The sequence below is a fragment of the Meleagris gallopavo genome, chromosome 11, assembly GCF_000146605.3.
Source record: "Meleagris gallopavo isolate NT-WF06-2002-E0010 breed Aviagen turkey brand Nicholas breeding stock chromosome 11, Turkey_5.1, whole genome shotgun sequence".
NCBI classification, from domain to species: domain Eukaryota; kingdom Metazoa; phylum Chordata; class Aves; order Galliformes; family Phasianidae; genus Meleagris; species Meleagris gallopavo.
Window position 1 is genome coordinate 23,587,659 of NC_015021.2, and position 24,198 is coordinate 23,611,856.

Sequence of the window (24,198 nt, forward strand, 5' to 3'; positions counted from 1 at the left end):
CTGCTAACAGTTGTCCAGGAAAGCAAAAATTTGGGTGCATACATATTTACATACAGAGTGGAGCAGAAAGAAGATCACCATCCAAGAGCTGGTGAACGCTGCAGTAAAGCCCTCCAGAAGTGCTCGGTGTGGTTCTTCTCCCCTACTGCTCAGCTTCCGAAACAATTCTTTACATCTGATGTTTCTGTTTCATTAATGTGTTTGAAGGGCAGAAATGAAATCTTCCAGGCCAATGGGGTTTGTAGCCTGAACAAACTCAGCACAACTTGTACTTAGCAAGTCCTCGTAGTTAAAAGTCGTCTTAATGTTTTGTGCAACACCAGGTTTACTGAAAGAAAATGAAGAAAGTCCTACAAGGACAGTGATTACTCATGCACACTGAGGAATTCCCATGCGATTAAGTACCACCCTGTGTTAGTCTGCTTTTATGTACTCTAGATAGATGTGTTTACTTTAATTTGTTGGCAGGATTGTGCTTGAACTTAACCAAATATTAGTTATAAAGTTGAAATGCCCTGTTGATAAAGGCATTACGTGGCTATAATAGGACTTTGGATCCATCCAGTACTTTATCTTTCATATGATAACATATGTCATTTCAAAGTATCCATCTGAAGCTTGTTGCGTCATGTTTGTTTCAGATTATGCTTTGTATTATCACTCTGGAGTTACTCTCTTTTAAGTTTTCCCCAGTTTTGTGTTACTTTAAGGAATCTAGGCTAATTTAGCCCTTTGTTTTAATTAAAGCAAATATGGGTTAGGATGGTATTCTTGTCACTTGCCTGCATTAGGATTAGGATGGTATTCATGTTATTTGCTTGCATGAGTATCTCCTCTGGTTCCAATAGGAATGTTCACAAGCAAGGGTGAGTCTTGTCATATTGGTGTGCAATGGTTTACTTTTAACTGACACGGAATTTTGGTGTTTGCTAATCTTCATATTTTCTGCTTTTTACAGCAGTAACAAATCTAGTTCTGAAAATCTCTTACCTTTGGAAGTGACACAGTCTTCTTTACTGTGTTGGATCATCAAGGCATTGCCTGCTCTTTCATCAGTAACCCCTATTTGGGCTTTGGCACAGGAGCGTGGTAGTGTGGTAGATGTGGATTCTCTCTAAAAGTGAGAAAATATTCCCAGTATAACGTGTATGAAGTCTATCAGAGAAGATGGTCAGAGAGTCCGAACTGTACTATCGCATCAGGATATCACAGTACATTTTCAGGTATGCATGCTTCCTGTTCTGGTGAAGTTGTTTGACTGAGCGATTTTGGTTTTGTTTCACACAAAGCTTGCTTTCTGCAGCAGCAGAACAGGGGTGGAGTTCAGCCTCTTCTGCCAGCGTTCTCACTCTGCATATCAGACATGAGGTTCTGAGGCGAGCTCTGGCTGACGGCGTGTGTTGGCTGTGTCCAATAAGAAGGGTGGCTACACCCCTTCGCCAGTCTCAGGAGGTCTGTCTGGAGTCCATGCAGAACCCGGCAAATGCAATGGTGGTGAAGTTACCCTTAAGGCACTACGTCCAAATCTGAGCCTTTTTTCTTGAAGGCGAGTAAAGATAGAAACGTTTTCCCTGGCTTTCAAGATCCTTAAAAATTATTTCTTTAGCCATCCAAAGCTATAATGCCATGAAAATTGTGGAACCTGTATCATGTGCACTTAGAGCTCTTGTGTGTAACCGGTAGTGTGTAACCAGTAGTGAGTAGAGCTCTTTTCTTTTTGCTCTTCTTAAACATAATCTACAACGTTAAGGAAGTTCTTCACAAGATGTGTTTGCAAATTCTAGATCTTAATCTTATTTTGAGGGAGAGAAATTGAAGTATCTTATGGTTCTTGGTTTACTGTTTTATAACCTTTGCATCAGTTAAGCACTCATATGGCAAGAGGATTTTCCATTTGTTGTTTTTCAGAGTGGATATTCTGTGGCTGTGTATATGTATTTCCCTTCCTTTTCTTTCCTTGTTTGCCACCATTCTATACAGCTAGAGGGGTTGCTTGAAAACATTAAACATAGCAAGTTATATGGTTCTCTTACCATTAAATGTAATTAAAAGTATAATTTATTTTTAATCTGAAATGCAGCAGAAATTGCATCCAACCACCAAAGATCAGCAGTGGTGTGTAGGTTTGGTATAGACAGTGAGCTCTTAAACTTGAGGAGAAGAAATTATTGAAATTCTTAGGCAACATTAATTCAGAATCTTGAACTATCAAAACTAAGTAATGATAAACTTTAATAGTATTTCATTGTGTGTGATACTGTGCATTGTACTGTTTAGGCATTTTTGTTCATATCTGTGCAGGATTAATAAAAAACGTTGATAGCATCAGTATAATTTGAAGCCCTGCTCATAGAGTTAAATAGTACTGATTTTTTTTCTCAATTAGAAAAAAAACAAACCTGAAATCACATTCACCAATCAATAACTCAACTGGTAATATAGCTGCTGTTATTTTGTAAGAGAGAGTATACAGGAAAACAATCCAGAAAGATGCTCTATCTAAGTGGCAGGGTATTTCATTACAGCATCATGTTGACTGTAACATTTATGTTCTGTATCTTTGAGAAGGGACGGAGTGTCAGCTTTTAACTTCCTGTGAAAAATTTATCTTGTGACTTAGCCAGTGGGACCAGAGGTGTTACACATCTGAAAGCTATGATTTATTATATGATGAAGAAAATAGATGCAGTTTAAATTTCATTTAGCAGCTTGCTGTTTCTATGGTGGTGTTTATGGTGATAGCCTATGAAAAAGATAGGCTTAGGTATCCATTTAGGAAGGCTAAACATTACAACTGCAAGAAGTCCTCTGTGCTTATTGGAACGCTGGGATGTGGTTTTGTAGAAAGTATAAAATTCTAAAACTACCACGAGTGTGACTTTATTTTCCAGGATTGTTTTGTCCTTCAGAGGAATGAGTGTCCACAGTTAGTCATTGGTCTTTCTTTTAACCATCTGTATCTGCCTGTGTATGTGTGGAGCTTTGCATCCATCCAGTGAATGTTCCACAGGCTGCCCTCTGTCCTGTGTGTGACACCATATACCATCTCAGGTGTTACAACCACCAACCAGCTGATTGGATCTGTCCTGGTGGCTGTCATGCACAATTACTGTAAGTTACTTGTTCTTTCAGCCACACAGATAGTATCTAATGATTTCATCACTTCGGTTGTGTATTATAATAATAATAGAAGCCTGAGGGCTGGATGCTACCTTGAAACCCTGATTCCCTGTCCCTGCCTTGGGCAGCTACCAAAGGGGGACAGTGACCTGGGTCTGCAAAGCCTGCTGTCAACCTGTGACCACCGCTAAGCACTGTGCATGAATCGAAGCTTTGTGCCCATCGGTGCCAACACCTGCTGAAGAGAGGACCGGCAGTGATGGAGAGCCCACAGTTTCTGGTGCAGCACTGCTGGCTCAGCCATTGGGGGGATCAGGTACCTGGCCCTCAGAGTGTCCCTCCTCTCCACAGTGACAAAGGCCACCCAACAGGACCTAGGGGGCATGAGACCCCTACCCGTCCCCATCCTGAATTGTTGAGTGATGGAGAAAGGGCCGCCCTGGGTGCACAGAGGATCCGTGTGGCTTTGGCGCTGGATATCCCCTCCAAGTGCCATCCTGGCTATGCAAGATTGCTCCCCTTGCACAAAGCAGACACACAGACCCCTTAAACCCCTCCTCTTCCCTCTCCCTCCCCCCCCACTATGGAAGCACCCATCCCATAGTCTGGGGTCCCCACAATGCTCTCATCCCATCAGGACCCATCCCACAGCCTGGGGGTCCCACATGAATGGAATTCCCCAGGCTGCAGCACTCCTAGGGAGTTTAGTTTAGTATGCCTACTGATAATCCTTGATAATGGAAGATGAGAGGTTACAAAGCTGATATGGTGAAGAGTTGGATTAAGCTTATGCTGCTTTTTGCACATCTGCTTTATTCACTGCAGTAATCCAGTTCCTGTTTCCTTTCCTTTGCAATGTCTGAGGGGCTGCAGGAAACCCTTTTTCTTCTGCAGCTCCTGTTGTGTCAGACATGAGCACGTCTTTCCTGTGGGTCTAATGATGTGTTTCATCAGAGCATCGTGAGTCAAGAATGATAATATAGGACACAAGCAAAGTTCTGCTTCTTTAGCTTCTGTTTCCAGCTGCCCTTGACTCTGCTAACGTCCAGATTTCTTGATTGAATTTCCATGAGGAAAAATAACCAGGTTTCTAAAGATGAACTTAACAATAATTTCCGCAAAGATAGCTTACATGTGAATTAACAGTCTTCCTGTAAAGTATCAGAAAATGTTTCATGAATTGTGTTGCATTACATATTCTCTACCTCACTGTAGATCTTTGCTTATTCTTTTTGAAGGTGCTACTAAATATGGAATTAGTGATGGATTCTTAACAGGCCTTAGTCACAGCTTGTCTTTGCTTGAACTCATCAAAGAAACGTGTTCTTAGTTTTATGTTTTACAAGTAGGTGGTTAGGCCAGGAGTTTCTCATCATAGCACAAGTACAGTAGCAGACGTGACTGTGATCACTGTGTAAGCAGCACTGCTCAGTGTACGTGTGGACAGCAGGAATCCAGGGGTACAGTGCTGTAGCACTTTCAGACTGGGAGGTGGCATGAAATCTCGTTGCATTACAATAATCTTCTTACACTCATTGACCATTAATCAGATTCTGGATCAGTCAGAAACCCAAATTCTGCATGTGAAGAACTGTGTGCTGATGTTGTAATTGCAATGGTTACAAAAACACATTCTAATTTTCTTCAGCTTTTTGTACCCCTGAATAGCTCTCAGTTAGGACAATAGTAAGTCTTACGAGTTCACGTCAGGGTGAATGTAATTGGTTAAAATCTTGGGAGTTTATGGAATTAATGGAGAGTCTTTATGAATATCTTTTATTGGATGTCTGTTTTATGTGCATTGCTACACTTGGGGAACAGAGGGGGATAGTAAAAAATTGTCCTATTTCAAGCTTGAAAATAATCTGTTCCTCATGTGTTATGCAGAGGTATATATTACTAATCTAAACCCAGTTTTCTGATTTGTACAGCTGTTGCATACATGTAGGATAAAACAGTATGCTAGTAGTACAGTGGTGGCAATTCTTCATGCTCACAGTATTGTTGCAGTTTTAAGGATGTAAATGTGTAAATGCTATAGTCCAAGGGAAGCAAACTTTTCTGAGGCATTTTGGTTAGCCAGGGTTTCACTCTCAAGCTGTGACAAGAAATAGTAATAGAACTTGCTTGTTTACTGTTCTACTTTTATCATAATAACACTGTTGTGAGGGGTAATGAATGCAGGCTATTTGTATGCCAACAAAAAAACAGTTTTTTGAAGTGGCTTATTTGGTTGTGGAGTGAGGTTACAGTAGCATTGGTTTGGGTTAATAGTAGTTGTCCTTAAATAAGGATTGTGGGCTCTTCTTCAGACAGAAAAGCTTTGGTAGACTCATTTAGTGGTAGTTGCACCACGATTTTAAGGTTTCAGTTCTCTGAGCTGGTTGGTTAACCATCAAAACCTGTTTTGTTGCATCACTGCTGACTGCATCTTAGGTCAGCATTATTACTAATAAATCTTGTCCATATATTTCAATGTGGTAGTTTCGTGTGTTGCTGCAATAAATTGTGAATGCTTTCTTCAAGTTTTCATCCTTAGTTCAGAGCAGCTTTCAGTCTCAAATTAATGGCAGACATAGCAAGAATACGCATGTGTTAAAGCTATATAAGGTGTAGAGCTACATAAGGATTCCTTTTATGTTCAGTGACCTCTGAGGATAGCAGGTGGTCTACTCCTCCTCAAAAATAGTTCATTAGTTCATCCAAGTAGTTGTCATGTAACTAATAAAGATAATATGGATATTTTCTCCTGGATGCAACCAGGAGACTACATGCACCAAAGACTATTTCTGAGCAGAGATTATTTCTAAACAGAGGCAGTTTCCTCCTGTGGCTGTCTAGGTGGGGTTTGCTGATTGACTGACATATATCTCTGAGGTGGCATGCCTGAGGGCAATTACAGCTATAGCATAGTGGTTTTAGGGGATGACAGCTGGAAAACATGAGCCAAGCATCATTTGGACATTAGGAAATATATGGAAGCATAGATGAGTGTTTCTCCATTTGATTAAAGGGAAGCTGTGAGTGTTTTTAAGTCACTGAGAGCATTGTCAGAATAGGTGGCAAGGAAGTTTCCTTTTGCTTAGCTTAGTTAACGTGTGACTGCATACTCGTCCTATGTTCCCAATAGTCTGAACTGGTCTTTGCCACTGTGAGCAGTAACCTGCAAAGCAGCAGGAGAGGAACAAATGAAAATAGTTTTCAAGGACATGCAAGTGTGAACCTGCATTGGCACAAGTGCATTGCATTGTGGAGTCTTTCCAAATGCGTATGTGCAGCCCATGCTGTTGTTTCCAAGCTGTGTCTTATCTACCATTGTCACACAGTTACTAGCCTCAGCCTTCGTAAGAGTTACTGTGCTGCCTGATGAAGGGTGGGACCAGAATTTGTGCAAGAAAAGTTGTTATGAGAAGCTTTTTTATAAAAGTTGAGGTATAGTGTCCAAATGTAAGGATTTTTTATTTGCTTCAAGGGTTTTTGTTTTATTCTTTGAATTGTTTTCAAGTTAATTGCAAATCATTTGTCATGGGTCTTTTTCAGTTGTGTCTCTTGACTGTTGTGTCTTTTAGTAAATCCAGCCTAGGAGTGACTGTTAGGCTGTGTAAGGCAGTAACGCTGGCCATTTGGAACAAAGAAGTGACTGCTGAGAAGAAGCAAACCATGTTTTTCAGTATAAACTCACAACTATTTTCCATCTGTCTGAGATCTTTAATTTAAACCAGGAGATTGTTAGTATTTGCTTAAAAAGCACTGATGCCAGAAACAATTACTACAAATGTTTTAACTGTTTTCTGGGTGTAAGAAACAAGAACCTCTTTTGAAGTGGTGGTGATAAAATAGTTAAAAAAAAAAAAAGAGCAACATGCAGTTTAAGAAGGACTAACAGAATTAATGCTAGATAACTGGCCATAAAAGTCTCCTTTCTGTGGAGGGAATCACAGACAGACTGTGTCTTAGCCACATGCCAGAGACCTAAGGGAAAAAGTTCTCATGGCATCCTCACTGCTTAAGAGAGTTCCGGCATGCAAGTTCAAATATGACAGCATATCCTTTGATTTCCTTTCTAGTAGGGAATCTGGCTTAGGACAAGGATGAGAGATGTGATTGCAGTTGAATACAATTTGGGGAGGGGGCTGTTCATTTGTTTGTTTTCTTTCCCAGCAAGTATTTGTGTAGTGACTTTGAAAGTCCTCAACAGACTTTTCGCACGAGGTAGACTTAGGACTTGATAGTATACAGAATAAGAGAATGTTTCTATGTACCACATCCACAAACAAAATTAATGTAAGGAATGCTTGCTGTCCTGATCAAATACTTGATTTTTCCCTCAGAGACAGTTAGAGTAGGGTGCTTTTGATGTGACCAGCCTTTAAGTGGGTGGAGAGCATAGTATTTAAACACTTGAACTCTTCATTTCATTTGGGTTTTTCAGACCAGAGTATTTAGTCTTAACTACTTTGTGTGGGGAAAAAAAAATCTATTTTAAATAGAGGAAGTTCTTGATTATGTGAAATTTTATGTCAAATCAGGGGTGATGGCTGGCAGAGGTTGTGTGGGTTTTTTTTTGAGGGGCGTGTGTTGTTTTTAGCATAACACAATGAAGGGAGTTTTTGGCAGAGGAGTCATCTTCTGCAGAGGAAGCATGCAGGATGATGTTTGTGCTCATTTTAGTCATCAAAGGTGAAGTGCACAATAATGGTAAGCCTATGTTTCTACAATCGGAGGATATTTCTCATAATGAAGGAAGTCTCCAAGGTCACCAGCTACAATACCCGGAGTGGTTACATCACTACATCTGTGTAAGACTGCTCTCTTTTTTAAACATTACTTTTTCTTCCTTTCTCTCTCTTTAAGCTTCAGTGTTGATCACAAAAGTTGCCATAACACTGTGGATTTAAGTTGGACTTCTGTTTACATTGATGAATATCCTCCCCCTTGGTTAACTGAAAGTCTCGCTATAGTCTCTAGTATCTAATTTCAGCAAATCCAACGTTCTTAAACTCAGTTTGTCTAACTACCTTTTTTTGTGATGGGAATTGTATTATGATGATACCATTGGCAACATCTCCTGAAACTTGTCTTATCCTGTGCTTTTCTTAGTTATCACAATCATAGATTCATAACATAGTTTGGGTTGGAAGGGACTTCAGAGTCCATGCAGTTCCAACCCCTGCTGTGGGCGGGGGCACCTCCCATAGACAAGGTGCCCAAACCCATCCAGTCTGGCCCTGAGTACCCGCAGAGATGGGGCACCTACAGCTGCTCTGGGCAGCAGCGCCAGGCCCTCGCTGCCCTCTGAGTGAAGAATTTCTTTCTTATATCTAATGTAACTCTGCTCTCTCTTGGTTTAAAGCCATTACACCCTGTCATGTCTCTACATGCCATATAAAAAGTCTCTTCATCTTTTAAATAAGGCCTGTTTAGGTATTGGAAGGCCGTGATAACTTTTCCCCGGAGCCTTCTCCAGCAAGCCCGGCTGTCAGCCTGTCCCTGCAGCAGAGGTGCTGCAGCCTCTGGGCATCCCTGTGGGCTCCCCTGTCCCTACTCCTACAGGTCTGTGTTCCTGTGCTTGGGCCCAGAGCTGAACATAGCTCTGTGAGGGACTGGGGGATCTCACAAGGTCAGAGCAGAGGGTGGGAACCACCTCCTTTGCCCTGCTGGCTTCATTTCTGAGGCAGGCCAGGATACAGTTGGCTTTCTGGGCTGCAAGAACATTTTGTTGCCTCATTTTTGTTTTTTCATTCACTGATACTCTGAACATCTGCAACATCTTCATGAGGAAAAAGAGAACAGGATAGATCTTAGTTTTTCCAGGTCGCTTTGTTTGTCCATTTACTAAGCAAGCTAATATTACCAGTACATCTACAAGGATTTGTAAACCCATGATTAAATACATTTCTCTCTTTCTGGGGAGTGCTTGTTTTTTGTTTGTTTGTTTGTTTGTTTTTGTTCCTGGACTTGAATTTTCATTGCAAGAAGGTTATTTTATGATCTGATTATAAAGCAGTATTTTTCACCAGTGTTTGTTGATGTAGCTTTAATTAATGGTTGCTAATCTAAGTTCATCTTACAATGGCAAGAACAAGTGCATTTTTTAAAAGCCCAACTGCTCATTTCATTATTTTTTTTCCAACATCCTGATGATGTTTGCTCTTGTTCCATTGACCAGGTAGCAAAACAGGAGGCACCCCTACGTACTCCTCTTTGCTGTAGACTTTATTCTGTTTTTACCCAAATCTCTGATTTAGCATTGTTGAAGTCAGCGTTGTCTTTCCCTAGTTTCAGCTTGTTCAGTCTATAAACGTAAGTGTTAAAGCTGCTTCAGAGAAAGAAAACAAAACCTTTTCTTTCAGTTCTTACAAGAACTTCTGTTGTTGTTTGAGGCTGCTGTTCATGTCTAATTATGTTCACTGGTGATCATTCATGCATCATGTATTAAAGTGAAGTTACCTAGCATTCAGTATTTCCTTGATTGCATTTGGTTTGTCAACAATTATTTCATTTAAAGTGGGTGATGACATTCTATTGTCCTTGTTCCCTGACTTGACAATGAGGGAACGACAGTCATTAAGACATTTTAAACGTCATCCAGGTAGCTAGGTAACCCTGAGTATTTAAGGAGGTCAGAATAAAGACTGATCTTCTTTTAGGTGTGGATAAATATGAGACAGGTTGGATTGAACTAGTGAAAGAAGTATTTGAGAAGCTGCGGACATGTGTTTTGGAAGGTGTGCCAGGTGTATTGGTTGTAAGTTGCTCATCCTTGCCCTGCTCAGCATTGCTGCCAACATTTTACTTTATTTTCCCAATGGAGAAACAAGATTTGCTTCTGAGCATCATCTCAGCAAGTATGTGGAATGCCTTCATGGCATTCTAGGTGGAGGCCTTTTGGTAAGTAACAAGCTAGTGCATTCTTGCAAGTTTATTTTGAAGCTACTTGGTATTACTGTTTCTTTACAATTGCATTCATTTATTTGTTGAATATCTTGTCAGTGGGAATCTCTGGAGTTGTATTAAAAAAAAATCAGCTACATTGTACCATAGTATTTTTAGTTACTATTAATTGTCATATCTGTAAATCTCTATCACTTTTGAGCTGAGAATTAGGATATAGGTTGTAGACTACAAATGCAGTACTGGAACCAGACCTTTCAGAGGGATATTTTTATTTAAAGGATTAAATCTCACATTTTTATTCCATTAGTCAGCTATTCTCCTTTTTAATGTTCATAGATTACTAATACTTAATTAGATTTCCTAAATGTATGATATCTAATATGTGGTAAGACAACAGTTGTTCTTCTGTTTTAGTTCTTTATTCAGAGGAATCAAATAGCAGTTGGCAGAGCTTTACATTAGAGTAATAGCAAAGGATGAAGAATTAAGTGTGTTCACTCTAAGAGCCTGTTTAATCTTAAGCAATTGTTTTCTACCTTTTCAATCTCACAGAGTGGAATTTAGCGTGTTTAAGTTCTCTAAATCTAGGCTTCCTTCTTCATTCACTTTTGGCAGTCCTCTTAGTCTCAAGGCATCAGCAAATCACAGGTTGAAAGCCACTGCATGATAAGACGGTCTTGTGAGAAGTGCTTACAAGCCTTTTTTTCTTTTTTTTTAAAGCTTTTTGTTTGCTGTATACAGCCTTTAGGGAGAACAACAGCATTTTAAAGTTAAAGCATGTCAAGCTACATTAATTACACAACGTGATCTTAATCAACTGGTTCTTTGTGCACTTAAGTGCTATTTATGCACAAAGTATAAGTAGAACTACACCTATCATGTTGTTGGTACTACTGAGATGAGTAGTGAGACTCCTACTGTGTTAAATAAATGTAAAACTGGATAACCTATACAGGCACCCCAGCACTGCCAACAAGCAATGCAAGTGAATGCACTGTGAGTACTGTGTTTTGTCTACCTTGTCTGTGTAGCAAAACAGAACAGAGAGCAGTGTGCTTTGCTTGCCCCATACGCAGGTGCTCATTCCAGCTGCAGTGTTCATTGGACTTCACAATGATGACTGCTGTGGGTGCTTTGGCCATAAGAACTGCGGGAAAAGCTGTGCGGTAAGTGAGCCTTCACACTGCAGTCCCAGACAGCCCCCAGGACACTGAGGAGGCTGTGCTCAACTCTCATGTCTGTGTTTGCCCTGCAGATGCTGTCCTCAGTTCTGGCAGCCTGTGTTGGGATCCTTGGCTCTGGGTACTGTATAATCATTTCAGCACTGGGCTTGTCTCAGGGACCATATTGTTTTACTCGTGTAGAAAGAAACTGGATCTATCCTTTCACTGAATCCTCTGGAGGGTAAGCTGTCTGTTTGTCAGTGCATTACATCTTTCTGCATGTACATGCGATGTTTGTTTTATTCCTGAACCTTCCAGCAGTATTCAGTAACAACGTACCAAGATCCATCCACCATAAGTTTATGCTCCTTATTCACTAGCTAAACAGATGGGATCACAATTGCTCGCACCACTGTAGTTTAAAACAAAATAAATTTAAATCTTCAGTTTTACATATCTGAATATGCTGGTTAGTTGTGACATTAAGTATCTGAAAGACGTGCAAAATGGTGCTCTTAATACAAGCTGATAAAGGATACTTGGAAGTAATGGAATTATGCTGTTAATAAAGTACTATCTTGTATAGGTCTCTTTCTCTCAATATATGCAGCAAATATATCTGTGTACCACATACAGTTCATGTGAGCATAAGATGTACTCTTCTAGGACTTTGACAGAACCTTGAGCCACATCAAGATCCTTTGCAGCAGAGATTTGGAATTTTGCATTTCAGTAGGATCCCTTCTGAGAAGAGGCATTCCTTCTCCCCCACCTCTCTCAACTTATGGATGAATATAGTAGAGCTGAATTAATTCCTTGTTCATGGCTCATCTGTGCTTGTGTTCTGACAAAATGGAAGAGGAGGAGCTGCTGGAATCTGCTCCAATATTCCTCTGAATTTATTCTGTGTGTGACTAGTGCAGATTAGGCATGTGAAGGCCCAGAGGCAGCGGCACAAAAAATGAAGTGACCCTCTGGCTTCAAATCAGTAACTGCTGCCTTTAAAGGCCCTATCCTGGAAAATTCTGTGTTTGTTTCAAGAAGTTGTTCTGCTCTTTCAACTACCTTGACATTGTGTCTTACTTTGATCAATAATAGAAGATTTTGCCTTTCTAAATCAAATGTTTTAATGGAAATTAAGACTTAACCAAAATGTGTGATTTGTAGTTCAACACATACTTAAACAGAGCAGGATTTGCATGGAACAAGCCCTTACATTTTGTATTCCCACTTAGAGTAATTATCCTTAACACAGTTGCATAGCAGATGAAGTTTATTTCTACTATATTGTCAGCATCCTAATCTGACACAATTTTGCTATACTTTCATTTGATGTGTACAGGTACTTGTTGGATTATAATGAGTGGTCTAAATGTCAAGAACCTCAAAACATTGTGCAGTGGAATGTCACTCTCTTTTCCATTCTCTTGGTCGTGGGAGGAATAGAGTTCATCCTGTGCTCCATACAGATAGTCAATGGTATTCTTGGAGGAGTGTGTAGACTGTGCTGCGGCAGTGATGAGGTAAGCCATTTTTTCAGCTAGTAGAGAGTTAAAGAGTATTGTTACTGATTGCACTGCAGAGGCTTAGCAGCTGTTTTTCTGGCATTCTTAAGCAGCAACAAGTGTATAATTTATATTTTTTTAATGTGACCCTGGTGTGTTCAGCATTTTCATGTAGTATTTGACTACATGCATTTAGCTATTTGCTCAGCTGTCTGCAGTGAAGTTAGTCTTCATGTGAACGGGAAGGACCACATGTACACTGTGGTATATATATGGTCTTTAGCACTGTATAGGTGATACAACAAAAATATGTATCTGAGACTGGCAGGGATCTTTGTTGTAGCCTCAGACATTATTGCAGTGTAACAGAGTTTTGTGGTCTGCTGCTTCCTCTAGCTGTATTACTTTAGCCCCATAGTTTCCTCACAGCAGCAAAGAGACTACTGAGAATATGTGTGTCATATGCAATAAAAATTGCAGCAAAAACCTTGCTTAGTAGATGTGGGGTAAGAGAAGGAATTAAACTGCACATACATAGTAAAGCTGACAGACAGATCTGAAGGACTTTTTGAAGGTTTGTTTTTGTATGTTTTTGTTTTTTATGAGTGAGGAAGGGGAAATTCCTGCTAGTTTCTTTAGCATCTTGTTAGACACTTTGAGACTTTTGTTAAAATCAATCTGTAGTGGAAATGCTGAGTCACAACTTGAAGCAGTGATGGAGCACCTGGTGGGAAGGCAGGGCCAGCCCAGAGGATCTCAGGTACATGCAATGTACTGAGTGATTGGAAGGGCTGGAGCCAGGATCCATCCCTTCCCAGACTTCATTTAAGGGTTGGCAGTGGAGGTGAGGGTATCTCTTGCTGGAGATGCCTGCATACCTGAGGCCTTCTGAGGGTAGGCACATTTTTTATCCTTTGTTTCTGTGCCCACAGCTGCTGCATTTGGGCTCTTCCTCAGTTGCTGCAGCATAGGACTTTGCTATCCCACTATTGTTGCTGTGCTTTCCATCGCATTGCAGCATTGTAGTCTCATAGATGTAGTGTTGGAATTGCCTTATGGTATGAAAGTGATATGATTTATAATGTGTGCGTGTTATGGCCAAGAGCATTTCACGATTTGATTTGACATGGTTGAATGTTGTGGCACTTTGAAAGCATTACTGCCTTCTGCTTCCTATCTTCTGTGCTGTTACTGGAGTTTACTGTGCTGTGCTATGGCTCTCTAGATCTGCTTGGATTAATTACAGCTCTTACAGTTAGATATAATATTAGTATTCTTCCACTTAATATGTGTTTGTTTCTTTTTGTTTCCCTCACAGACACTTTCTTGCTAGAAAACAAGAAAATGGGTTGAAGTTGGTGCATATGCAGTGCATTGAGTATCCTGTGTTGTGTTGTTTTTTGGTTTCTTAAACACTGTATGTATTCTGAAATGCACACTTTGTTGTCAAACTGTGTGGTGACCACCCGTTTAACTGACTTAGGGCTCTGTTGTTGAATTCATATGCATGTTTTCCACTGACCTGCCTGCATCTGAAGAAAAAATGAGCTGCTCTGGTTCCTTTCATAGGAGTATAGACAATTGGGATCAATAAAGATTTTTTTTCTTTTTTGTACTCACACAACAGCTCCGTGCTTCAGGCTGCTTTCCCAGTTAAGCTGCATTTTTCATTCTGATGTTGAAACAAACATAAACTGTAATCTGCTTTGGAAATAAATGAATTCTCAACAGGAGCAACAAATAAAGCAACAGTAAAATATGGATGACCAAGGGCAACAATGAACTTCTGCTTTTAAAGAACTGGAAGAGTATTAGGATATTTAAAAAGTGTGGATTTCTCTAAGCTGCTCCTGTTTCAAGTACTGGGTTTGTATTAAAATTACCCAGCAACTGTCAGTGTTTCTGCCTGTGCTGAAGCTGTTTTCTTGATCTTAGAGGAAGACATAATGGTGGCATAGAACATAAATATGAAACTGAGGAGGAACTTCTTTACTTCAGGGGTGACAGAGCACTGGAACAAGTTGTCTGAAGAAGTGATGGAGTCTCCTTCTCTGGAAATGTTCAGAACTCCCCTGAGGGCTTTCCTATGAAACCTACTGTAGGGAGCCTGCTTTGGAAGGGGGGGGTTAGTCTGAATAGCCTGTAGAAGTCCTTGCCAACCCTGTGATTCTGTGAAGTTACAACCTCCTTTTTCCATTCAGCAGATACTGTCAGAGTAAGAGATGCTTCAGTCTTTAAACTCTTTTACTCACAAGGAGTGCTCACCTCCTGACTACCAAGTCTTGAAACAAAAAAGCACGGGTCTGGATTCTTGTTTCCAGCCTGCCCCCAGGCATGGCGCTACAATTCAAATTCAAATCAGCAGCACTAGACTAATCTGAAATATTACACTTCACCACAAGGAACCTGAACCCTGTATGCAGAGACTCTGCACAAGAGTCTGAAGTTTATCTTGCAGCATATTGCAGCAAATGTTTTATCCCATGGTAAAGTAAACCTGAATGATATGCTGCCAATAGCATTACTAGGAAGGTCAGTATGCTGCTGGGAGTGGCATTTCTTCAAGAAAGAACAAAACATGATGTTGGTTTAAAAAGAAAAAAGAGACTGACTACCATTACTTCTCCACTTTGGAATCTAGCAGATAATGTCGTATTTGAAAATGGACGAGTTAATTTGTGTTTCTGGGGAAAAAGAATTTCCCACAAGTGTTACTGCATATTTAGTCCTACTTTTAACTAGGAGAGTGGCCTTTAAAAGTAGGCAGGAACTTGAGGTTTTTCCTCACTCTCTCCTCCTGTCCAAGTCTGTCACCTACTGATATGACTGTTAAAGGAAGCTAACTGAAAATGGGAAATTGCACACACAGGTCTGTGACAGCAAAAAGAAATCAAAAAAACAACCCTTCAATAGAAGGAATGCTGAGTTTCTAAACACAAACAAGTAGTTCTTGCAATACCATTCATTCATACATGAAGTATGCAGAATTAGGTGAGGGCACTCTTTAGTATAGCTTCTGCACGCTGTATTTATCCCTCTCTTGCTCTGTTGTGGGAGAGAAGATGTGCATGTATGCACACTCAGTTCCTTGTTGCTGTGCAGTGATGTCTGTGTATGAAAAAGCACTTTGAAAGAGGATCTGCAAAGTTAAATTGGGTATGGAACGAAGGCTAGGAGGAAGAGGACAAAATATGCTAGAATATGGTATAATTCCCAGAAAATTTAAAGGCTTTACCTGTACACTTGCATAGTTATTACTTGTCTTTCTGATACACATAACTAATTAGGGAAATTAAGCTAGGTTAGGCTTGCCAGTGAACAGAATGATTAGGGGAGAGTTTAGAACTAAAACTGTAGCTCAGATCTGTTAGCACCACTAATGTCACCATCAGTGTTTATGTTGCTATTGTTAAAATAAGCTGCTTGAATTCCTTCAATACCTAATAGCTGAGTTTGGGGAGTTTTATTAGTTACGTTGTAGAAAAACAGTTGTTTTGGGTTAGATTCATTTTGGTTAGCAGAGGAGTCCTTCATCCAAAGTCAACAAAGGGTTTTCAGTAACGGGCTCTGCATGGAGTCATGGATATTGGCAAGCATCAGGAATCCAGCTCTTGCTGCAGTTAAGATATTTGAGAAACTAATTGCCAGCCTTGCTTAATACTTGGTGTAAAATGGTGGTGTCCTGTTCTGTCAGTACAGTGTGGCAGCAAAACACTCCTTGATGTGACATTTGCAGAGCTCAGTTTAAATGTGAAGTAAGTCATAGGGTGTGTTGGTACATTAGAATGGATGCTATTTCAGGTGTCATTTTCTTAGTGAGTTTCTTCTAAACAAAGCAGATGATTATGGGAAGTTGCCCACTCAATAGTAATTCAGACCTTTGCTTGTAGGAAGAAAAAAAAAAGATTTTGACCTACTAAATGAACTATGAGACTAGTAATAAAAATCAATCCTGGGTTCTGATCTGCCTGCTTTTAATTCAGCTGTTTTCCATTACCAGTAAGGCACAGTACTGATACCACATCTGTGAGTGTACTGGTTCCAGTTAGAGGGGGGTCTGAAAACGTGCCCATGGTGATCAGGGAATAAAGAGGAAATATGGGAAGAACTTCAGGGTAACATCTGAGGGCTTTAAAGTGAATCTCTTAGGGGAAAAAAGTGAGAAAGGGAGAGTCACAGCAGAAAATGGATAGGAAAAAAAATGGTGCAGTTGCGTGAGTACCACCATGCCCATTTCCTTGGGAAACATATGAAAAATGACATCATTGATTCTAAAAGATCCCTCCCTTTTTTTTTCTCTAACGTTGAACTTCCTATTAAGTAAACTTTAAACTTGATCTTTAATTACTTTTCTGATAGCTTACCAGGGCAAGAGAAGAAGGTATGTGTTGTGCTTTGGCATTTGAACAGCTCTGGCTCTGCTGTACTGGAATGTATGCTTAGTTGCATAGGGCTGTCAGAACAGTGACAAATGAAAATGAGGAAAGTGCCTGGCTCCTGCTTCTTACAGCATAGAGCCACAGATACATTTCAAAAAGCAGCCAGACCTTTTGTCGTGTACTTAGGTCAGATCTGTAGCCATACATGCTCAAGTGTAAGTACAGAATAAAACATTGCAAAATAGCAGGATTTGTCTCATCAAACAGTTCATCATTCTGCTGAAAATAATAACGAAATGTGATTATATCTGCCTGGCAGTTTCTAGCTGCTGTTGCTTGGGGTTCTGTGTGCCCTGTGTTGTGCCCGAGACTCAAGTTAGTGTTTCTGAAGGGATACGTCACGTCAGAAGCCGGTGCTGGGCTCCATGGGAGCTTTCGTGTGCATTTGACTGTTGAAGGGACCTCTGTTTCCTTTAGATTTGTGTTGCTACAATTTTCTAATAGTAATAGCTATTGCTTCTAGGCCAGTATCTGCATGAACTTTGAGGCAATGTGGATTTTCTGTGCAGATGCTTGACATCTGTCAGACAGCCCGTGTAAGGTCAGAAAAATTATTGCTACAGCAATGGTGACCATTTGCCTCATGCTGCAGAATAGCTGCACAGGAATCCATTTCAGCAAGAGGAGTGTGTTTCTAAGCGGTCACTAGGAAGTGAGATTTTTTTTATGTTCCTTCCTGAGTCTAACTTGTAGACGTATTTCATTAGGAAGATCATTAAGGAGGATCTTTGAGAAGGGAAACTGCTACTTAAAGACATATGTTCAGAAAGGACAGGTAGTTTAGGCAGCAGAATTTGTCTATTGTTCTACCAACAATTAAGCACTTCTGTAGCAGTGGAGTCATATGAAGTGACTGAATCAAACAGGAGGTCAGAACACTTTTTGTATTTAAAACCTTGCAATCTTTTGTTAGCTTGGAAGAGCAAAACTTTTAATATTCTTGAGAGATGGCTTTAGAAACATGTGGAAGCTGTTTGAGCTGTCTGCTGGTCCCTCTTGGGCTTTGGAGCATTGTTGTTAATGTCCTTTTATACTTCCCTAATGGGAATGCTTCGTATGTTGCTAGTTACCAGCATCCCAACTACGTGTGGTATTTTGAAGGCATCTGTTTCTCAGGTGTGATGGTAAGTGCTGATTTTATGGATCTTTAATTATTTGCAGTAGAATTGCATGTCATATTCAGTTACTGTGCAGTGAGATAATTACACTTTTAAAGGAAGTATGGATTTCTTTCTTGCAACACTACAGGAAAAACTTAATCAAGCTGAAGAAATTGTGAATATATTGAATGACATGCTGTGTATGCTACTTTATTTCATATGTGTGATTTTGCAAGGCTGATTTATTTTTCCTGTTGGCTTTTTGTTTGTTTAACTTACACTCGTGTTACTGAGTCATGCACTATTTTGATTTGTTCTTTTATGGACATAGAATTAAATCTCTTTAGCAAGGCAAAGAACTGTAAAAGCCTATCATAACTGTCTGTATGTTTTTAAGCTCTGTATACAGAGGAGTGGATACAGTTCACAATGTCACTGTTATTAGGCTAAATACAGAGAATTGTCTCACTGTGACTGGTGTAGGTGTATTTTCCCCATTGCTTTTGTAATATGCTCATCTGCAGTAATAGTATGGCGTTGGCTACTGCTCATGCTGCTCACCGGGTTCATAAAGATCTGTAGCCTCAGGAAAAGAAAGCAGTAAAGTAATAAGAGTGTGAACAAAAATCAGTATTTGAAAAGGGCAAACGTGCATGATTTATGTGTTTTTATGATGTTGCTGAACTGCGAGAGATACAAAAACTTTATTTTTGTAATTGAGTATTCTTCCTAAAACAGAAGAAATCCTAACTTTTTGAGCATAGGGAAAAGGGGATCACACAAAAGATTTTAATGGAGAAACATAGTTGGAAAATTTAGCAGAAAAAAAGTTAACTGCAAAAGCTACATTCATACTTTGAAATACTTTTAGCCTGCGGATCTTCAACAATTTACTACTAGCATATATTTTTTCCTGTTACAAACAGAGCAGTATGTTAAAGCAGTTGCTTGGAGGGGTGTCCAGTACACCTGGAATCAACTGCCCCAGGTGTGGAAATGTAGTTCTGCCATTTGGCATGGGCTGATTCAGGTTGCATTGGAGCAGGGAGAAGCTCTTGAGCACCTGCAATGCATTAATTTAAATGTATTGGAAGAGAAATCATTTCACATGGGTATCTGAGCAACAACAAGCTTTTGAACAAATAACACGGGAGATAATGATATAGCCTTTGTCTGGACAGGACAAGATGTAAAAAAAAAAAAAAAAAAAAAGCTCTACACTGCAGCATGGGAGAGTGGTCCCACTTGGAGCCTCTGACTGAAAGCCCCAGGGGAGACTCAGGGTCAGTCCGAAGGGTTTTGGAGTTGAGGATGCAGAGGATCCAAGGCTCAATATACTCCAACTGAAAGAAAGATATTGGTAGCATATGAAGGGGTTCCAGCTGTGAGAGAACACATCTCTTGGCTGTGAGAGAACAGTGCTAGACTTTAGCCAGCATGTTTTGCTAGAGCTCATCCCAGCGGTAAAAGTGCAAATGTCAGCAAAGCTTCAGGTGGCTCATCTTATGTATTTCCAAACAATGATTTACCTAAAATGCTGCTATGACTGATACCCATTATATTTTGGAATTAGCTCTTAGCTCTTCTTGCAGTTTTTTACTAACAGCCCTTTCAAGTGACAAATCCAGGGCCTTCTTTGTTTTTCCAAACCGTTTCAGAAACACTGCTCATTTGTCCTTATTCAAAGGAGTGCCTTTCTGAGTGGCAGCTTGTCATTCTGGAGCCCAAATCTTCTTTATTGAACTTCTAGTATCAGGTTTAAATAATCCAATAACCAAATGGAAGTTCAACATACTACTGACTTTTTTTTTTTTTTTTTAGTTTTTAGCACATATGCTGGTAAGGAAAAATATTTGTCTCACTACAGCTGCAGTCATCTCACTCACTGTGTTCCCTTACAGATTCTTCTGTTGGCAATAATTCTCATAGCACTGGAGTGTAATGCATTCTATCGGTGCTGCCAAAGTGAGAGCTGTAACAAAACCTACAGAGTGAGTCTATCTTTTATTTTTGCTTGTCTCTGGCATTTGTTCTACATGGCTTCCTGCTCCTGTGTCTCTAGTACATCCTCCTCCTCTGCTCTGGTTCTGCTGCTTTTCACAGAGAAGGATTCTGAGTCAGGTTGAGAGGTCACAGAAAGGGCAGCTCTTTCCTGTTGATGCATATTCAGGATGGAAAAAAATCTTTATAGAATGAAACAAGATAAAATAAGAAGGCTGGAGTGTTCTAACTAAATAGTTTAATCTCCTTGTGGTTTTTTTTGTTTGTTTTTTTTTTCCAGTACCAACTCAATATGCAATATCTGGGATGCAAACATATTAAATATGTGCTTGTATTCCTCTTGCATTCGGGGATACAGCTTTGTAGGAACATGAGTTTAAAAAAACATCAATACTTAACTGATATTGTGAAATTGCCTTACACAGGCAGAGTAAAGATAGAGTTTATGCTTACTGATCATTGCCTAGTATTTTTCTCTCAGAAGTGAAGACTGGGACAACCACATGTGAAATTCAACCCCAAAGAAGTAGATTGGCAGGGAGAGTGAATACATATTCATACAGAAATATTTTTCTCTCTTCAGAGTTTTATTTCAATTGTGCTAGCCATGCTTGGAGTTGCTTTCTCTGGATACAGTTGCATCATTTTTACCTTGGGATTGATCCAAGGCCCTTTCTGCAATTCATCCAGCGGATGGGATTACATCTTCAAAGATACTGCTGGAGGGTAAGAAACATCAGTTTTAACTAGTTTATTCTACTGTTCAACAGAACAATGGTCAGACAAATTCTCTCAGGGTTTTTTACACAAAATGGCACAGTCTCTTGAACACAAAACCTATACTGTAAGACAACTTTAAGTTGTTCAGTGAGCAACAGAATCTTCAAAGAAAGGTATTTGCCTCCTAATGATAAATGCCTAAAGGTAAGAATCTTTGTACTGATCAGACCTGGAGGTCTGTAGAGACAAGCGACCTTTATCTGGTGATGATCACAACTTTGTGTAGTAAAGAATAAAAGATTAGATGCACTGTAGTTGTATACTTCCTCAATATTCTCTCAAATTCCTCAAGTTCTTCATTCAAAGATTACGAATGTCATTTTAACATTTAATAACTGAGGAGGTTTCCCTTTAACACCTAAACTCAATGAAGTCTGCAGTTTGATCATTGGAAGGTTATGTGTACAGCTGCAGTGTCTCATAAAACACTTGAGCAAAGTGCTGTTGGTGTTTCGGACTACAGAAGCTTAAAACATTTCATAAGATCAGTAATGTGGGGATGCTTCCACCAGATTTTACATTCTCCCTTTAAAAAAAAATCAAAGTTTTACAAGACTTGAATTTTTCAAGACGTGTGATATCAGGCTCTTCCACTTGCATGTGGATGTGCTGAGGATTAAATTTGTCAGTGAATCATAGGCACATTTCTTCAGCATAAACAGGAGTAGTTCCTATAATACAGGTATAGCCATCTCTGACTCTGACATCCTGAAATGCATCCTGCAGTCTCTATTATGTATTGCCAGCCTTACTATCCCATTTGAAAATACATGTGCATAAAAGGGAAGCTTGACTTTAACTTAAAGGGCCAGGTGCTGAGCAATGTCTTCAAAATGATGAATGTTTAGAAAATAACCATCGCTGAGCAAGTCCTTCTAACAAAGCTTCTTGCAATGAACTCAGTTAAAAGGGCACAGCTGGCACATACCATTCCTCAAGGATGCAGAATGTGGCTCTGGAAGTTGCATATGGTGACACACCTCAGCTCTGCCACCCAGGCTGCATCCACTGGTCAGAATGATGACATTTGGATGTTCGTACTCTTTGCACAGTAGTTATGTCATCTAGACATAATCAAAAGCTGAAATTAAATCAGGGAAGAAAGTCCCTTCTTTAGACTTGGCTTCTTCCTTTGGGAGGGAAAAAAGAAGCAAACATCTCTCTAACATTTGGGTGTCTTACTGGGAAGTTAATGAAGCAGTTGAGGAACACAATTCTTTATTCAGCTGAGTTTGGCAAACTTATCTAGGACTTACTCTACTATAATGAAAGAGCAGCCCTAAACTTTAAGCATATAAGGCATAGTATGGGTTTTCTATATAGTAAAGGTAAAATAATATGTATTTAAATTTAATTGGAAAAGTCACATTTAATTTGCCTCACGTTGCTTTTTTTCTGATAGATACCTCACAGATTACTCTGCTTGGTCTCAGTGTGCTGAACCTGCTAATGCTGTGGAATGGACCATCATTTTACTCTCCCTTCTGATGACTCTTAGTGGACTGCAGTTGATCATCTGTTTTCTTAAAGTGGCTGCTGAGCTGAAACGTACGCTGTGTGGGACCTATTCTGTTTTTATTCAGGTAACAAAAGACCTGAGGTAATTCCTTCAGCATCTTAAAGGTCAGTTTAGCTTCAGCAGTTTCTTCAGTAGATGACCTTTCCTCTTGGTTTATGCATTCTCTTTGCTACTGCATATTTAGCAGAAGATATGTGCTGATAGTAAATCTGCTGCATCCTAGCCATCGGCCATTCAAGGATGGCTGACTGCTCTCTCTAGCCTTTAGCGCTATGATTGATGAAAAAACGAGGCTGAGAATTTTACTCCCATGTGAGCAAAAGCTTCTGTGCAGCCTTCTCCTATCATTCGTGTGCATGAAGAGTTTAGGTTAGGAGATGAATGTTTAAGTCAAGCAAGATATATATTAGCTTGAGCTGAAAGAAAAAGAAAATAACCAACAGGCCTTACGCTTCCTTCCTTTTCATTTGCAGGCTGGGATTCTCTGAAAATGGCAAAATGCTGAACCACTGTTTTCCTAAAGAAAAACTGTTTTCTTACCTGTCTAGTTGTCTCTGGCAGTGATGTTTTTTTAACCCTCCAGCTTGTTCTGACAGTAGGGAGGTTTGAATACTGCGGAACTCCTTTTGTAGTAAAACCATCTTCTTGGGATATACTGCTGTATTTATAGTACCCTCTTTTTATGTAGAAAATGAGAGTATTTGTTCTGAAAGGGCCTGATTCAAACCCTAGCATGTCAAGAGAAATTCTCCCTTGAGAATTAGTTTGCTGGACAAAACCATGGTTTCTACATGACTGAATTTTAGTTATAGACAGACCATGACGGTCATGACTGGCAGAAGCTCATGGTGCATTTTCTGTCCTAGAAGCTTATTAACTGTACAAAGCAATTTCTGAAAAAAAAGGCTAGCAAGTCTTACCAAGGTAAGGCATCTAGGTCTGACTGAAGATGAGATATGCATCTCCGAAGTCAGCTATACTAGTTAGTGTGCTTTAGTAGGTGCCCTGGGATTCTTTTTTACTCAAGAGGCAGGTCTTTTTTTTTTTTTTTTTTGCTTTTAATCAAGTATTATGAGAATTTGGGAATATATGAGGAAACCCTGTGAATACCAAGTGCTACCTTGTTAGTACTTGTAAATATCCTAACTTTGCTGCAGGAGAAGGCTGACATTCTTGTTAATAACATTCAGAATTTCAGTAATTTTAATTCTGTTTCAAGACAATTCTGAGATTTTGTATTGATATTCCTCTGGCAGATATTTTGAAAAGCTGGTTTCTTTCTGCAGAAATTGAGTAATGTATATTAAATTTTAATTAAGTTTATATGAAGTTGAAAGAAGTAATAAAAATTTACTGATGTTTATGAATGGGTCTACTCTTTTGGATGACAACTCAACGTGGCATGCATGTTCAGAGATGTGCTAAAAAGGCATGATGACAAAATGGGGATTCTGCAACAGCACACTTGTTTTTTTTTCCCTAGGCATAAATGTGTCATATCATATAACTACTTAAATGATAATCTCACATTATTACAGGTTTATGAATATTGTTTGAGGAGAGGTGGCAAAAAAACCCACAAACTGAACAACCAGCTCTTGCTCCTTCTCAGTATCCTGGAAAATCTTGTTGACTTTGTGCCTGTAAACATTGGACTTACTCATTTTGAAAAAG

General features: G+C 39.6%; 1 protein-coding gene across 5 annotated transcripts; it reads left to right on the plus strand.

Annotated features, from left to right (window-relative positions):
* The first annotated feature begins 672 nt into the window (after window positions 1-672).
* LOC100549326 (transmembrane 4 L6 family member 1-like) lies at window positions 673-23,867 on the plus strand. Of its 5 annotated transcripts, none has more exons than XM_010717078.3 (8): window positions 673-866; window positions 959-1,223; window positions 11,094-11,183; window positions 11,273-11,421; window positions 12,523-12,703; window positions 20,126-20,215; window positions 20,809-20,951; window positions 22,408-23,863. In XM_010717078.3, exons 2-8 carry the CDS (start codon window positions 1,149-1,151, stop codon window positions 22,607-22,609), a joined length of 930 nt encoding a protein of 309 aa, XP_010715380.1. In that variant the 5' UTR covers window positions 673-866; window positions 959-1,148; the 3' UTR covers window positions 22,610-23,863. The 5 variants fall into 5 exon arrangements, with proteins under 5 accessions (XP_010715380.1, XP_003209334.2, XP_010715378.1 ...); XM_010717077.3 differs by lacking the exons at window positions 673-866; window positions 959-1,223 and adding an exon at window positions 9,753-10,011 and having other exon boundaries at window positions 22,408-22,588; window positions 22,998-23,864; XM_010717076.3 differs by lacking the exons at window positions 673-866; window positions 959-1,223 and adding an exon at window positions 9,743-10,011 and having other exon boundaries at window positions 22,408-23,867.
* Window positions 23,868-24,198: the final 331 nt, after the last annotated feature.